The sequence below is a fragment of the Dipodomys merriami genome, unplaced genomic scaffold (genome assembly GCF_024711535.1).
Source record: "Dipodomys merriami isolate MVZ:Mamm:240054 unplaced genomic scaffold, mDipMer1.0.p SCAF_795, whole genome shotgun sequence".
In the NCBI taxonomy this organism is placed as follows: Eukaryota; Metazoa; Chordata; class Mammalia; order Rodentia; family Heteromyidae; genus Dipodomys; species Dipodomys merriami.
In genome coordinates, this window is record NW_027206396.1 from 391,495 (window position 1) to 409,815 (window position 18,321).

The 18,321-nt window shown below is 41.7% G+C and overlaps 1 protein-coding gene across 1 annotated transcript in view; it reads right to left on the bottom strand.

The window, feature by feature from the left end:
* Positions 1-18,321, bottom strand: part of LOC138818921 (uncharacterized) — a 240,775-nt gene that overhangs the window by 209,767 nt on the left and 12,687 nt on the right. The window contains exons 2-3 of the mRNA XM_070010035.1: positions 11,792-11,831; positions 10,699-10,771 (exon numbers count right to left, since the gene is read on the bottom strand). Of these exons, the coding sequence (XP_069866136.1) occupies positions 10,699-10,771; positions 11,792-11,831 (113 nt within the window). The remainder of the gene's footprint in view (positions 1-10,698; positions 10,772-11,791; positions 11,832-18,321) is intronic.

Genomic DNA, 18,321 nt, shown 5'->3' on the forward strand with positions numbered 1-18,321 from the left:
AATAAAACAGCTATGGCCCATGTGGCAATACATACAACAAAATATATGTCCACCTCCCATGAATCCATCCTGCAAATCTGCAAGCACAGAGGAGGCCTCTGCACAATTAAACTGAGATTGCACAAGCAGCCTGGCTCGGAAGGGAAAGCTGAAGAGGAAGTAAGCACAGGAAAAGATGCTCCTCCTCCGTAAATGGAAAAAGACAGACGGCAGCCAAGAGAAGCCAGTGGCAGCCCTGCCCAGGTGCAAAGATCAGCCATACCCATACGACAAGCAGGCATCTGAATGCCCTGCCCTCTGTGGGAGGCTCTGAAGCTGGCAGGGAAAGGCAGTGTCCACCGAAGGGGTGATGGGTGTCACTTCTCCAGCAAGGCTTTTCACATCTATTCTAGATTACATTCTACAATACATACAAGCACACACACACAACACAGCATTATTGTAATGACAAAGTTAAGAAAACAAGGGATTATCTGTAAGAAAATGGGTTAATCATGCCATGGGGACACCACACAAATCCATCTCCAAAATAGTTCTCAGAGGGGAAAAATCACATTACAAAGGGTTTCCTACATTAGGCTACCGATTATGTAAATCTCCCCCTCCCCTCTCTCTGTCTGAATCTCTGTCTCTCTCATCTGCTGTGGGGTTTGAACTCAGGGCCTGGGCACTGTTCCAGCTCTACTGCTGTGTATTCTGGCGGTTAACTAGAGATAAGAGTTTCACAGACTATCCTATAGAGGCTGGCTTCAGACTAGGATCCTCAGATCTCAGCTTCCTAAGTAGCAAGGATTACAACACCAGCATCCAGCTAATGATATAAATTTGAAAGCCCAAACAATTCTATATAGTATCAATGAATATGTACCTATGTATAAAACCTATCAAACATTCATGAGAATCATATTCATCAAGCTAGGCACCAGTATCTCACTCCTGTGATCCTAGCTATGCTGGAGGCATAGATCAGGAGGATAGCATTTTTGACAGTCTGGGAAAAACATGTTACTAAGATTCTATCTCAACAGAAAAATCTGGTGTGTTGATGCATGCTTGTCACCCCATCTACTATGGGAAGTATAAACAGGAGGATCATGGCCCAGGCTGGCCCAGGCCAAAAGAGAGGCCTTATGCTAGAAGTAACTAGAACAAAAGGGATGAGAAGCATGGCTTAAGTGGCAGAGTACCTGTCTGCACAGTCATGGACATACAGTACCTCTTTTCAAGGTGGAGCAAGATCTCCACCCTTGGCTCTCTCCTCACTCCACCCACCTAACTGATTACTTTCTTTCATCCCTCCTCTTCCTTTAGGATTTTTTTCTCATGTCTATCTCTTGTGTCTGACCTCGGGGTGTTGTACTAGCCATTAAATGATTATTGTAGGGCAACTGAAGGACAAAGGAGAGAAGATCTACATGTGATTTTGACCTTGAGGAGCAGAGTAATTCTTTTCAAAGTAGAAAGACATCCTTTACCCTTCATCAAACCATGATGGGTTCTAACACACATTGTCAAAACAGAGAATAAAATACAATACAGACTAAAAATATCTACAACAATAGTTTCATCAATCTTTAATGTTTCCTTACACATAATCTTGACCCTATACACACATCCACACACATATGTGCACGTGTACACACTCACAATGTACACATTGTGTCATGAGTCCAAAACTTTGAAAAGCAGAGGCTAACAGTTCCTTTAAAAAAAATACAACAGGGGCTGGGAAGTTGGTTCAGTGGTAGAGCGCTTGCCTTGCATGCATGAGGCCCTGGGTTCGATTCCTCAGCACCACATAAACAAAAAGAAAAAAGCCGGAAGTGGCGCCGTGGCTCAAGTGGTAGAGCGCTAGCCTTGAGCTGAAGAGCTGAGGGACAGCACCCAGGCCCAGAGTTCAGGCCCCACGACCGGGACCCAAAAAAAAAAAAAATACAACAAAGCATAAAAATGACCAGAATTGTGCTTTGAAGATTTGCAAGTAAGTTTCTAAACATTTGTGAGGAGTAGCAGAGCCAAGCTTAAAACTAATCTTGTATACTGATAGCAACTTTTAGTCCCCCCCACACCTTGTTAGTTGCTAGCATCATTGCAGAAAAACAAGAGCCTGTCTTTGAGAGCAGCCTACGTGTCACTCTTTATGCACCCTGAGCCTCAATGTTTTAGTAGCTGAGTCAATGTATTCATTGGTTTAATAGCTGAACTGGAGAACATGGAATTATCATGACCTCTGGCATTTATCTTTACTTGCAAATTCTAGAAGCAGCCCTATCTTACCAAACACTAGCAAGGAAGCCCAACCAAGCAAAGTCAGCTGCCTGTGTAATCATTCTGTTATAGCTTGTACCCAACAGACAGTGGTCAACATTAAATAACATGTCATAAAACCCACTGACATCTGAGTAATGCTGGTGGCGGTCACTGCCCTTCTTCTCCCCCCTCAACTGATGTCTAGCTTCTAGCTTCACTCTGAAATAAGCACATAGGCTTCCAACTCCTCTCTGAAGCAAAAGCACCCAACGAAAATTATAGCCTCCATCCCTTCCTCAAACTCTTCATTAGAAAATTCTGGAAATGTTTTCAGAGACTTCAGAAAGTCCACTGCCAGTTTGAGTCACTACAAGCAGCTTCAGCAGGATAATGATAGGGTAGCATGGATGGGATAGGGAATGGCAGCTGAAGGCCAAAGTCAGGGCTGGATAGCACCTGGGGAAGTCAGGACAATTGAAGGGGGGGCACGTGCACACAAATGTGCACATGTGTATGCATGTGTTCGATTTTCACAAAGTGTACTTGATGGATTAAGACTGAGTAAAGGAAGCCTAGAAGAAATATGTACCATTCTATCCTGCGCACGCTCTGAGAACTAGAAGCCAATGACTCATTATCCTGCCCTTGGCTGGGGAAAATCCAGTATCTTCTGAAAGATTATATACTACTAAATATCTTTTGAATTTCTGATAAGAAAAATGCCAATGTAGGTTGTAGTGACTTAGCTCAGTATCTTTCCTGTTTGGAAAATGGTTGCTAATCTGAATTTGTGCCCTTCCAAACCCACGTACAAGTCCAGTTGTTTCTTAGTTATTGGAAAATGTGTCAGGTGAATAGAGTGCCTTTTCTAAAATTTTATTTTATTGTAAAGGTGATATATAGAGGGGTTACAGTTATATAAGTAAGGCAATTAGAACATTTCTCTTCAACAGTGTTAGGGGTCAGGGGGAATACAATCAAGGTTTCTAAGCCAGTGCCTATGTTTTCCTTGGTGGAAACTCTGAAGTATTTTTGTAAACTCACAAATCTGTTTCTCTGTGTCTACTGATTCTCAGAGCCCACTGTGTGAAATCAAGAACTGAAGGAAGGTAAGCCACACGAATACTAATGGACCCTAGACCAGGGTGAAAGAGAGAAAAACTCACTTTCACAGAATTGTGCAAGCACAGAAGTTGGGAGGAAATTCTCTCTCCCCCAATCACAATTTGGTCTCTAGCATTAACAAAAGAACTGGACGTGGGCCATAGAGGCTAGCTCTGATGAGTGAACAATGAAAACTAAGAGATTGTATATTAAAAGTAGACATTAGATTCTTTGCTACCTTTGAACTTGGTTAACTGTTCCCATTGTTTGTTTTGTTTGGTGATAGGTTTATATACACTTTAAGGCATGAGGTGATCTCTGTATTTATTTCCCTACCAACCATTATTGCCACAAGAGATAAGTTTCCACAAGTGACCACATTTCCTAAAATACATCGCTTATTTCAAATAAAAGCTGTTTATATCCATGGGACAAGATTTACTTATGATGTTATAACATAAGTAAAAAAACCTGCAGTCAATATCAGTCCAGCACGGATTTTATATGTTCATGAATCCTAATGTATTTATTTTTTCTGTTATTTTTTTCCATCAGTTGTGAGAAGTATAGGCAAACTAACTCCCAAGCACTGATTTAGGATGTAAGAGGAATCCTAAGATGGATTTGCATGCTCCCCAACTCCTCCACTGTGCAAATGAGAATGATAACTGAATTAACCATCATACAGAATTGATTAAGCAATTGATTGTGCTTTTTTATCTTACAAAGAAATGGCAAGGCATGCAACCAATAATCTTTGAACACATACATAGCATGTACAAGGAACCAAGTAAGACATTAGGGAGGAACATATAGGGTTGTTTTTCATTGTGGTTACTGTTTTCTTTTATTGTTATTGTTATGTTTTGTGTGTGTGTGTGTGTGTGTGTGTGTGTGTGTGTGTGTGTGTGTGTGTGTGTGTGTGTGTGTGTGTGTGTGTGTGTGTGTGTGTGTGTGTGTGTGTGTGTGGTCCTAGGCCTGAACTCAGGGCCTAGGCCCTTTTCCTGAGATTTTTGTGCTCAAAGCTACCACTCTACCACTTAAGTCATATCTTCTTATTTTGTTTTATTTTTCAATCATCAGGCAGAATCCTATTGAGGACAAAATACAAATCACACAGTGACACAGTAATTCAGCATAATAATGAAGACATGTGTGTCCTGCTAAGTTAACCAGGAACCCCAGAGACAAAAGACTAAAAAAAACAATGATTCCCACAGACTCGGAGAAAAGTGGTAGAGATCTAGCAGATGATAAATTTAAAAAAATAATTGCCAAATTGGAGCAAAGATAATTCAAAAGACAAAAAGGCAAGGTTTCTGGTAACCTAGCCAACCTAGGATCCAAAGGGATACTATGGTTTGAACATGTTCTCCAAAGTTCCTATGTGGGAAATATAATCTGCAAATAACAGACTGGGGCAGGAAGGTGGGGTCCAAAGCAGGATGATGAGGTGCAGAGACCTGATCTGAGGAGTGCTGGAGGTTGGTACAACAGGAGTGGCTGTGCACATAGGTAGTGGAGTGAGTGGCTTCCTGGAAAAGCCAGTTCACCCTAATCTAGCCTTTTCTTGTATGTGCTTTCCTGCAATTCCATCTACTTCTATGACTGCTGCAACAAGAAAGCCCTCACTTGAAACATGTGGTCTCCTGACCTTGACCCTCCTAGTCTCCGACCTCCAAAAAACAAATGATTCAGAAGTTGTGGTCTCCTGCTTAAGCAGGAGAAAATAGATTAAGACAGGAAAGGGAGATGGCTGTCCTGAAATGTGGTTATTTTCCTGTCTGTTGTCTCTTTATCCTCTGTACCTAGTCTGAAATGGAACAGGAGAGGAAGAAGGAAGGGAGGTGGAACTGAATTCCAAGTTAGGAAAGCTACACCAGGGAGACAAAGCAAGTGTACTTGGAGAATATTAACATGGTTGGAGAAAGCTGAAGTGAACAGCGAATAAACCTGAAGAGATTCACTGGGGCTAGACAGTGATGTCCACCCTACGTAAGAAGGCTAGATTCCAGTCTCCCTACAACAGTGGACACCAATCACAATGAGTCCCCAGCTCAGGAAGTAAAAAGGAAGGGTGTGCCTAGAATCCAGTGAGGAAGCACAATGTGGTTGTTCACTTCCTGTAGGAACTGGAGGAAAGAACCAGAGGCTGGTCACAACTCCTTCCAGAAGGCTTCAAACACACCTACCCCCGCCCACACCTCCTAAAATGTCTCATCACTGGGCTTAGTGGCCTGAATGGGATCTCATTCTACTTTTAAGTCTGAGAGCTAGTGCTTAGAAGATAAAGAAATACACTGGTAAAAATATCATTAATAAATAAAGCACTGCAGAAACTGAAAACACATTAGGAACAATGGCTAACATTCATCATCTGTAATCTCAGGTACTCCGGAAACTAATTGAGAGACTCAAAGTTCAAGGCCAGCTTGAGCCACCCCCCCCCCAACTCTTCCAATAAAAAGCTGTGCAGGGTGGTGTGTGGCCATCATCCCAGCTATATGGGATGCTTGGCTAAGTATAAATGTGTGGTCCAGGCAAGCCCTTGCCAAAAAGTGAGAGCCTACTCAGAAAATAAATAAAGGAAAAAGGGCTAGGAGTATGACTCAAGTAAGAGAACACCTGCTTATTACCAAGCGGAGTTCAAATTCCAGCACCGCACCATCAAAAAAGATAAAATAAAAATGAATAGCCACCAGTGTATACTCTACCTGGCTAGATTAAAAGATGTGTGAATTCTGTCTCAACAACCCTGCTTTAATAAGAGTTTAAAGACTATTCTGAAGATTTTTCAATATATGTAGAATCAGAATGGTCAAAGTATAAACCTAAGTGATTTGAAAACCATAGCCCCAATAATCTCGCCAATCCTGATGCCTTCAGTAATCAGCAGTACCAATGAATCAACCCCTAGACTCAAAACTCTAGGTAGTGAGAATGTGTCCTAAATTCTCTTTCTCATCCCAGCACATAGGAACTTGTCAAATCTGGCAAATAAATAGTTCCTCCTTTACAGCCTTGACCAGATCTATCTGCAAACATGACAGACATTTTTAACTTATTTTTCTGTGAATATGTTAGAAGCATTTGGTATTTAAAATCAGGGCTAACTTTATCCTGTTAGAAGTCAAGAGGAAGTTATAATTAGATATAAGTTAGATAACTATTTATTAACATTACATCATTTGAGCAAAACACTTCATCAAGAAGATATCTCTGTGGGAAGAAATAAACACTTTTCCTCACATTAGTGTATTACCAGAGCCCTAAGCCAAGCTATCAAAGAACTAAGTCAAAGGTTTTTTAAAGGGAGACAATGCAGGACTATGACTTGGTCCCATTTTTCCTTAGAATCAAAACTATTACCTAGTTGAATACTAGTGCCTATAATGTACCTATAATCCTAGCTAATCAGGAGGCTGAGATATGAGGATTCAGGTTCCAAGCTAGACACTCTTACCTCCAATTAACTAACAAAAAGCCAGAAGTAGAGTGTTAGCCTTGATCAACTGATGACTTTAAAGGCTCCATTTATCCTTTCTCCTTGCTTCTGGAACAGAACTTGAACTTACATATAACTAAATTTTACCTTCCTCTAATGCATGCATGCGTGGGGGGAGGAGGGGCCTGGGACTTGAACTCAGGGCCTGAGCTCTGTCCCTTAGCCTTTTTGCTCAAGACTAGTGTTTTACTACTTGAGCTACAGCTCCCCTTCTGGCTTTTTGATGGTTAATTGGAGATAAGGATCTCATGAAGTTTCTTGTCCAGGCTGGCTTTGAACTGCAGTCTTCAGATCCTTTCCTTCTGAGTAGCTAGGATTACAGGCATGAGCCACCAGCTCCTGGTCTCTGAGGCTTTTACTTGCAATCTATACTTCTGTAGACTGCTACTTAACATGCCATTTCTCTCATTGAACTGAAAAGCTCCAGTTCATGGACCAATACACAAATGAAGGTTTTTGGCAAAGGAGCTTGGATAACATGAAAAAAGCAAGGGAGATGCCTTCCTGGTAATAATAGAAGAGAATTGAAGAAGAGAATCAATAACTATAAGGTGGGAGAATATCACCTCTTTGAGGTACTAGAGCAATTTTTTCTCCAACAGAAGGAGGGAAACCACCTCATATATGCGTCAAAATCAGTAACTAATGGCACACGCAAGTTTCAAACATGAATCACTGGTTTCCGTGGTGATGCAAATATTGCCTAACAACTCACTGGTCAGTAAGTAACCAAGAAGACAGCAAGGAGGAAATTCAGGAATGGAACGAGGTCTCTATTTTCAGGAATATTTGCAAGAGCCTATATGAACCTACAGAATACTACAAGATAGCCCAGCTTCCACTGCACAGAGGCAAGATTTACCAGCCTCTCCTGCTCTGTGTGAGTCCAGCTCTTTGTCACACACAAACACACACAAAGCTAGAACCAGGAACAGCTGCAAAGGAAGTGATGACATTTTATTTACAAACACAGGGTTACAGTTAGAAACACAAGTCTCTAATCTTTCTCTGCTACTTCCCGCTGAGACCTGATAGCACATTTAGATGCTCTGTCCCTTTCAAACTAAACAAAACAATTTTCAGGCTAGACACAGGGCACATGGCTCAAGTGGTATAGCACCTGCCTATCAAGTGTCAAGCCCTAGGTTCAAATCCCAGTAATGCCTTGAGATAATTTCTCAGTAAAAAACAGGATTTTACAAAAAATAACTATGATATCCCTTAGAAGCATGTTTTCTCTTCGTCTGAATAGATTGGATTTTGTAAGAAGGTATGAATTTATTTAGCGTTGCAATAGTAAAGGTAATGAATGGGAATGCATATATATGCCCCAAAATCAAATTTGGTGATAACTTCTGACCAGCGTACACCATCCCTTGTACACAGGGGCCCCCGCTACACAGAAAAGAGACCACAGAGCAAACACTTTCTTTGAGTAGTGTCTGGATTGCCTCCAACAGAATCTCCTAGAGGATTCTCTAAACTAAAAATCCTAACACATAAACAATGTCTAATTCTAGAGTGCAGGCCTGCTCACTCAGAATCTCTGGGGCTGAGATTTGAAAATCTAGATTGTTATACTTGTGTTCAGAAGTCTGGGGACCCCATAGTTAGCAATCCAGGATAAACTAAGGCCCCTAGACCACTAGGACAGAAGACAGGGCAATGGGGCGGGGAGGCAGGGGAGAGGAGACGCAAGCCAGGATTCATCAGTCAAAAGAAAGATTGATCTGACCACAACTCAATATAAAAACTAAGTCAAACTACACAGATTGTGTGTGTGAAACAAATATTTCACAAACAACACAGGTAATATATTCTCTGAACTAGTTATTCTATTTTTATAGTCCTGTCACTAACTGAAAATTGATCTCAGTTTAGTTTATTTATAGCCTCTATCTCACAAATAAGATGTAGTATAAAATTAGTGAAAACGACTGAGAAAGTGGTACAAACGGAAAGTAAAGCCAGAAAACTAAAGGCTGATGGAATGAATCAACAGCAAATCTAAATGCAACAAGGGAATCTAGTCTTCTAACTCTCAGCTTTCCAGCTATCAGGGTAAAGAGAAAAACATGATCAATTACAAACATTCTAGTATGCATCTGGGAAGAACAAAGCAATGGCTAAGAAGCATTTCCAGGACTCTGGCCAGCCTTCCACACGCTAATCAAATGTTCCCCACACTCTTCAGGGTGGAGAAAGTAAAACACAAGTAGGGGTCACATCTTTTTCTGCTGTTCTCACCTTCCAAGCCTTAGATTACCTAATTCATCCTCTACCCAGAGTACTTTGCACTCACATCCCTCCCAGTGAAGGCTACCATATTACAAAGACATTCCCTGGGGGCTTCCTCTCTCCACATAGTCATCACCCACAAATACAGTACTGGCTCCTCTGCATTTCAGTGAGTTTGTCCTAAATATGAGCTGAATGCTAATCCATTCTAGATATTTCCATAAAATCCTTGAAGCACAAAAATCAAATCTCAACTCTTGACTGCTGAGTCAAGTAAGTGACACTGGTATAGTTGTGTGATCTCAATGATCCGGCCTCTCATCCATTATATTAACTTGTGAGAAACAAAAAATCAATAAACAGGGGCTGGGAAGGTGGCTCAGTGGTAGAGCATTTGCCTTGCATGCATGAGGCCCTCAGTTCGATTCCTCAGCACCATATAAGCAGAAAAAGCCAGATGTGGGGGCTGAGACTCAAGTGATAGAGTGCTGGTCTACAGCTGAAGAACTGGGGGACAGCACCCAGGACCACAGTTCAGGCCCCACAACCGACAAAAAAAAAATCAATAAACAAACATAAATTTGCTTGGCTCAGTGCGCCTGGTACCTATTAATGCTAGATTCCCCTTTGCCCATCAGAGATCTTTTGGGTACTAAGTTTCCTTGCTTCTAGGTCCATTTATTGTCTTCACAAATCACTCCAAATTCAAGCTTCCTAAAGAGTGTGAAGATCACCCAGGAAAAAAGTTGGTTTCCAACAGTCATAAGCAAGTGACTATAAAGTGCCACATGTGACAAGATTTCCTGTCACTGTTCTAAGCATTTAAAAAAATAATAACACAGGGGAAACTGAGTGCTGCTACCTCACTCTTGTAATCCTAGTTACATCACATTTCAAAGCCAACCCAGGCAGTAAAGTCAGTGAGAGTGTTACCTCCAATAAACTACCAAAAAAACCAGAAAGGGAGCTGCAGCTCAATTTGTAGAGCATTAGCATTGAGCCAAAGAAACTCAAAGACAGCACCTGGGCCAAGACCAGGGGAAAGAAATTAAGGAGAAAATAAAAATCTGAGGCAAGAGAACAAACTTAAGTCATCCAGTATAAAGTAAATTCTCTAACCCAGCAATATTTAATTGTTAAAAAGGAAATATATATTTGGTAGCAGGATTCAGAAACATACTTAGTCTTTACTCTTGAATAGATTAACTACTTTCTTATAAGAAGTAGTAGAAGGGTTTTTTTTGCTGTTTTTATTTTGATTTTATTTTTCTTGGGGTCAGGTCATGGGGCCTGAACTTTCCTTCAGCTCTTCAGCTCAAGGCTAGCGCTCTACCACTTGAGCCACAGCGCCACTTCCGGCTTTTTTTCTTTTTACTTATGTGGTGCTAAGGAATCAAACCCAGGGCCTCATGCATGCAAGGCAAGCGCTCTACCACTGAGCCACCTTCCCAGCCCTGATTTTTTTTTTTGTAGAACCTATTTTCATGGATGGTAAAGACATAAAAAATGTAGCATGCTAGGCCCTACACAGAAGAAACCCCTTACTCTGTGTACTGTCCTTCAGTGTAAGTATCCCAGATTAAACAATGTGACTGGCCTACCTTTTCTGTGATATAGAAGTTTGAACTGTCAGCATGTTGCAGGGCAAAGCACTCATGGTTGGCAAGAGATGACCTACAAAACATAGCATAAGTGATCAGAGAAACAAAAGTGCTCGTCTTCATTTTTATTCGTTCTACAGGGGTGAGGTGAATTACATTCACTATGATTAGAATAGAGTCAGTCTCAAATAGGCACAATGGGGTCTCTAAAGAAAATGGCTTTAACTCACCTGTTACCCTAAGACCAACAGTCCTTTCCTCTCTGAAGTTCCTAGACCAAGGCTACTGCTCACCTCTAAGCATTTCATCAAGGCTTGGGGGGGGGTGGGGGGGGTGGAGGGACTTAAATTGTGAGTGGCAACATTCTTCATTTTGAAGAATTGAGGCAAAGAAATGATAGCAAGGTAAATGGCAGCAATTTAAACGTGTGAGAATTAGCACATTGCCAATTGTCACTGAATTCTTTAACTCACAATCAGTTCACCCCACACAGATTGGAACACACTAAGTATGGCAAGTCTTCTCTAACATCCCCTAATACTCTATTCACAGTTCTGCTTTACAAGTCAAGAAATACCATGTGACTTTCCAATGTGCCCTTCCTCAGGATGGTCAGAACAACCCAGAGGGAGGAAAGGCGCGTCAGTCAGTGGGAAAATTCCACAAAACACACAATAACCCACGGACTTGTCTGTTAATTCTTCCACAGGAGCCTGTGGGATGCTTTCAGTGTATGTCAGATGGAGTGTGTATTTAACTCTTAGGAACATTTAGTCTAACGGTTCCCTGCTTGGAAGGATGAAAGGAACATGAGTGTTCAAAAGAATACCAACCCTCTGCACATACGGAGCCAGACATTCCATGCTTTCTATTCTTCAAGGAGTAAGGGAAAGATTTTGGTGGAGAAAGAAGGGTAATTCTCACAAGGTAATTCTTTGTGACTAGGTAGGTCACATGAAGAGTTACGAATAAGATTTATGGTTATCATTTATTTATAGGATTATGGATAATATTCTATCCCTCCAGCGGAAATACTCTATGTTCCTGCCAATGTATGGACTAAATGCTTCAGAAGAATCTTTGCAACACTTACCCATCACACACTTCCTTGATTATTGCAGACATGTTTTTTCCTGCAAAATAACAAAAAAAGGAAATATTGTGGTTTCATTCCATCATTTTAACTGAATAAAATAAAGCCACGTTAAGTTAAAAAAAAAAAAAACAACCTCTTGGCAAGGAAAATTTACATTTAGTATTCTTAGTTCTGAGTGAACTCTTACATTTTTAGGGGCTTGAACTCTAGGCCTGGGCGCTGTCCCTGAGTTCTTTAACTCAAGGTGAGTGATCTACCACTTGAACCACAGGGCCACTTCCAGTTTTCAGTTGGGTAATTGGAGATAAGAGTCTCAAGGACGGGGCTGGGAAGGTGGCTCAGTGGTGGAGCACTTGCCTTGCATGCTCAAGGCCCTGGGTTCGATTCCTCAGCATCACATAAGAAAAAAGCCGGAAGTGGCGCTCTGGTGCAAGTTGTAGAGTGCTAACCTTGAGCTGAAGAGCTGAGGGACAGCGCCCAGGCCCAGAGTTCAGGCTCCACGACCGGACCCCCCCCCAAAAAAAAGGGAATCTCAAGGGCTTTGCTGCCTAGGCTGGCTATGAACCATGATCCTCACAGCTCAGCCTCCTGAGTTACTAGGATTACAGGCATGAGCCATCAGCACCTGGCTATACTTAACATTATTAATTGTACAAAGTATATAGCATATTTAAATTTTGCCTTGTTAAAGTTGAGACACAAATACACTTTATTCAAAGATCTACCATGCAAGGAGAAACCTGCAAGTTCAAGGAATAACCAGAATAAAGCAAGCAGCCAACTGGCTTTATAAAGACAAGGCTGGATTCATGAGATTCTTTGAAGAATGTGGCAAATGGGACATGAGATGTTGCAAAATTGTTCCTGCAAAGTACACGGGATTCTTCTCCCAAGTGTGGCCCCATTAAACGTCAATCTCACAGCATGTTTGGGCTCATACACTGGAGTAATGTGAGCAGGACTCCATGTGCCACCGTGTCAACTGGCGCTGACCACAGCTGTGCTCCGGTCCTCACAGCCACACTTGTGCTCAGCCTGTCCCCCCGAGTGAAGGAACGCAGTGAGGAAACATTCGCTTGCCCAGAGATCTCCAAACTCTTTCTGTTTGGGATGTGGACAGACACAGTCTCCAAGATCAGAGAGGACTGTGTCCACCAAGAGAACAAATCACAGATGAGAAATGGATGGTGAAGACAGGAAGAGAAAACCAAGAAATGTAATTCATGATCCAGGATTTTCAGATATGCCCATCAAGAAAATCATATTTACATATATACTATATATATGCATAATCTTATGTATACATATATATGTGTTGTATGTGTATATATGTATCAATGTATCAATGTAGAAGCATAGTCTATGCCTGCCTCTCTGACAGTAGGGTTGGTTCACTTCCTAGCTCTGTCAACTTGTCTGCATTGTCATCCAGCACTTCCTTAGTTTGCCCCACTAGCAGTATCTGTCATGCAGACTGAACTTCTGCATCGCTCAGGGCTGTTGGGAACTTAAATGGCTATAAATTAAATAGGAATTAATTTGTCAAAGTGAAACATCCCAGAAAGGGAGAGGCCTCCTTTTTCCTCTCCTGATACTCAAAGAGCTTTTTATCCCCAGAATATACTTGTGTGGAAACAATGTCACTCCATCTGCTCTACTGGGGAATTTTGAGCACTGTCCATAGAGTCTTCCCCCAGGACTCCTGTAGCTCCTGTGCAATTCCTCACCTCATTGTGCAGCAGGTGACCTACACTTCGCTACCTCAACATGATCAAGACAGTATCTGCCTCTGCCCAGAACTCTGCTAAACACAGTTCCTGAGAGAAGAGAAAACAAGAATATCTGTGTTTTCACATTTTTAATTTATTTAAGTATTTTTTGTCTGTGTTTATTTTAGTTGTTGCCTAGGCCTTTACCTATTCATGGGGTAAGACACAGACACGGTACAGACCAGAGGTACATGAGTGTCTAATGTTTAATTATCCACTCACAGAACTGGCCTGTTCACTGGCACATTTATGCTAGCTATTTTCAAACATTTAACTAATCCTTTTTGCTACTTTTTATTAGCACACATGTATATAATACAGGGGGATTTCATTACTATATTCCATAGATGGACAACACAGTGGACTTTGAGCAAGTTCACCCCTTGTTTTATTTACATATTTATTCATTCATTCATTCATTCATTCATTCATTCATGTTGTTGGTCATGGGGCCTGAACTCTGCCTGGGCGCTGTCCCTCAGCTCTTTAGCTCAAGGCTAGCGCACTACTGCTTAAGCCACAGTGTCACTTTCAGTCTTTTGTGCTTATGCGGTGCTGAGGAATCGAACCCAAGGCCTCAACATGCAAGGCAAGGACTCTACCACTGAGCTACTTCCCAACTCCCCCCCTTTGTTTTTTTTTTTTAAATCACATTCCCTTAACCCCGTTTGCAGTGTTGAGTGGGTTTCATTATTCTAGCTTCTTATATCCCGTATATATGTATATGTATACATATATATATATACTAAATGCATATATACGTACATGTGTGTATATATGTTTGTCTCTATCTATATGTCTATTTGTTCTTCATCTTATACATTACTCCACAGTCCCCATTTATATCCCTGTGCCACCATCAACTACCTTTGACATAATGGGTTAACTTTCATAGTTATTCCTTCTAAACTGGGGGTTTTGTTCAGTGGTACAATATACACTTGTATGTATGTGGTACTGTGTTCAAAACCCAGCACCAAAAAAAGTTACCTCTTCTATCCAACTTCACTCTTGTACCCATAAACCATGCTCTCTTCACTTCCTCCCCACACCCCATTTTCATGGTCTGTTAATCATCATTCTATTCCCTAGTACCTCGAGACTAACCATTTAGCTTTTACAGGTTAAGGGAAAACATGTGTTGTGTCCTTTTGTTTTTAAGGGGGATTATTTATGTCGTTTAACATACTGTCCTTCAAAACTAATCACTGTAAGTGGGGAAGATTCAGGACTGAGGGTTGGAGGGGGCGTTCTTGACATTCTGAGTTGGTTTCCTCTAGAACAAGAATGGAAGTGGTGACAGAGGCCTATAGTGGTACACTCCATGCACAAGTCCTTGGTCTTAGCAAAGATTGGTCAGCTGGTCATGGTTCTCACTGAGAGCAAAGTGGCAGATGAGTTCTCACAATTAAATGTCAGAGGAGCTTTAGGAACAAAACCTCTCCCAGGAGACAACAATTTTGCAAAGACAACACTTTTGTGCTTCTAGCTGCCACACACCCCTCCAGAATGTCAGTATGTGGTAAGGTCCATCAGAGACTCTCCCATTGCCAAATCTGGCTTCTTGTTCCTCAAAATAAGGTATAAATAAGCAGGCTGGGGTGTAATCTTAAATTACATGGAAGCCACAGATCAGAAGAGGAGACTGACACTGACGTAGGACACAAGTTTGAACGCCACTGTTCTTCCCAATTTAGTTTTTTAGGTGAGGCTTCCCAGGCATACTGTGAGTTTTAATTAAAGTCTGATTCAGAGATACAGAATCAACTTAAAAAAGACAGATGTAAATCCCCCAACAACAAATCTACCAAAAAACAACTGTCTGATAAATCAGGGACTAAAGACTTAAAGAAAGGGGGCTGGGAAGGTGGCTCAGTGGTAGAGCGCTTGCTTTGCATGCATGAGGCCCTGGGTTCGATTCCTCAGCATCACATAAGCAAATAGAAAAAAGCTGGAAGTGGAACTGTGGCTCAAGTGGTAGAGCGCTAGCCTTGAGCTGAAGAGCTCAGGGACAGTGCCCAAGCCCAGAGTTCAGGCCCTACAACCGGACCCCCCCCCCCAAAAAAAAAAAGACTTAGAGAAAGAGCTGGGAAAGAGGCTCAGTAGTAGAGCGCTTGCCTTGCATGCATGAGGACCTGGGTTCGATTCCTCAGCACCACATAAACAGAAAAAACCAGAAGTGGCACTGTGGCTCAAGTGGTGGAGCGCTAGCCTTGAGCTGAAGAGCTGAAGGACAGCAGCTAGGCCCAGAGTTCAGGTCCACGACCGGCAAAAAAAAAAGGTTTAAAGATAAACGTCTCTGAAGAGGAAATAAGAATGGCCAATAGACACATGAAGAAATGCTCAACTTCTCTAGCCATAAAAGAAATGCAAATCAAAACAACATTGAGACTCCACCTAACCCAATTAGAATGGCTATAATCAAGAACTCTAATAACAACAGATGCTGGAGGGGATGTGGCTAGAAGGGAACCCTACTGCATTGTTGGTGGGAGAGTAAACATTTTCAACCACTGCGGAAAGCAGTATGGAGGTTCCTCAAAAGACTCTACATAGAGCTCCCCTATGACCCAGCAATCCCACTTTGGGGCATTTACCCAAACAAGGCCATACTAAGGCTACGAGCACAACTATGTTTATTGCAGCATTATTTACCATAACTAAGATATGGAACCAACCCAGATGCCCCTCAGTGGATGAACAGATCAAGAAAATGTGATATATATCTATATGTACATATAGATGTATATGTGTGTATGTCTGTGTGTGTGTGTGTGTGTGTGTGTGTGTGTGTGTGTGTGTCTGTGTGTGTGTGTATGCACAATGGAATTCTATGCCTCCATCAGAAAGAATGACATTTCCCCATTTTTGGGGAAATGGAAAGACTTGGAAAAAATTATAATAAAGCACAAAGAACCATAGGTCCCATGGTTTCCCTTATTTGCAATAATTAATACATTTCTAGGACAAGCAGAAAAGATCAAAAACTATATACATATGAACACATGAGATGATGTTAAGCGAAATAGGGACCCCAAGATAGGGATACAAATTTTTTCTTTCTTTCTTGCTATTGTTCCTAACCTATTTATAATGTACTATGTGATTTTTTTTTTGTTTTTTGTATGCTCCTTCCCCATGGTATAACTCCTGTTTTCACTGTATTTGATTCCGGTGCCCTGCGTCTTGCATATACACTTCTCTAATTTGGGGAGGGGAAAGGAAAAAACAAAATGCTTAAATAGGGATACAGGTTGACCCACTGTACCAATGAGATATACGAGACACTATGTTGAAAACAAACTTTACAACTTCAGCAGGGTTGGGGGGGAAATAGTTGGGGAGGTTGGAGGAAAGGGATGGAAGGGGAAAAACAAAGGAGGAGGCAACAATGCTCAATAGAATATATACTAATTACCTTGCTCATGTAACTGTAACCCCTTTGTACAGTATTTTTACAATAAAAATGTACCAAAAAAGAGGCAGATATCTCTGGGGTTCCATTGTATCTAGAATATTCTGAGCGTGGTTATATGACATGAACAAAAACCACCAAATACAAAGCTTAGAGACTCAATATAGAAAGATTAAAGAAAAAACTCAAGGCCACAAGGAATGGCAGCTACCTGAATGTCCACCATCAGCTTAGCCAATTAAAATGACTGTTATATAAGGACCCTGCAACCTAGCCAATGACTATTACATAAGGACTATGGAGCCTAGCCAATTAAAATGACTGTAGTGCCACTTCCGGTTTTCTGGCAGTTTATTGGAGATAAGAGTTTCATGGACTTTCCTGCCGGGGCTGGCTGTGAACCTCAGATTTCAGCCTCCTGAGTAGCTAGGATTACAGGCATGAGCCATGGCACTGTAGCTCAAGTGGTAGAGTGCTAGCCTTGAGTTGAAGAGCTGAGGGACAGCGCTCAGGCCCAGAGTTCAAGCCCCACTACTGACAAAATATATATAAAATAAAATGACTGTACGGACAGAGCTTGGCTTTAGGGTCCATTTTCTGGTACTTCTATCTGCTCAAATCAATGTGAGTTCCTCAACCACCCAGACCCTAATGCCAGCAATGTTTTCAGATCTCACCCTGGATATCCATTCTTGTCTTCTTTCATCAATCAGGTCGTGGATCTCATTGTATTATTCTAAGTCTGTGGTTCTGGGTCCCAACACTCTTAAACATCTCACTGTTAGAGCATTTGAACTCTCCTCCATTAACTGATGAAATGTACAAGCATAAGTCATCACACCCAGTTCCCTGGGCCTCCATATGCCCCAGTAGTACAGCAGGTTCTCCCACCTCCCCACCCCACCCCAACACCTTCGCTGGCTCTCTGTGTCTACACTGCAGCCCAAGAGAAGCATGGACTTCTACTTCTATCTTCAATCTCCCCATCCCTTGTCTTGTTATCTGATCTCCTGCCTCTCTCATCTCAACATGGGATGACCATTACAGTACACACACACACACACTGGAGACCAGGAGCTTTTCTTCTGCTTCCCCAACCCCAGGGCCTTTCTGAGCACCAGCCCATCTCCAGTAATGGCTTCCATAAGTTGCTGATGACAGTGTTCAATCAACACAAACTTAACTTCCATGAGCTTTTCAACTCGCCTACAAATGATGATACCCAGGCACATTTCTTGTTTTACATTTACAAGACACCAAGTCTCCTCATCACTCCTTCCATAGGCGCATCTTCCATGCTCACTCCCAGACTCTTACCACCACCTTTGTTCTCAGGATTCCAG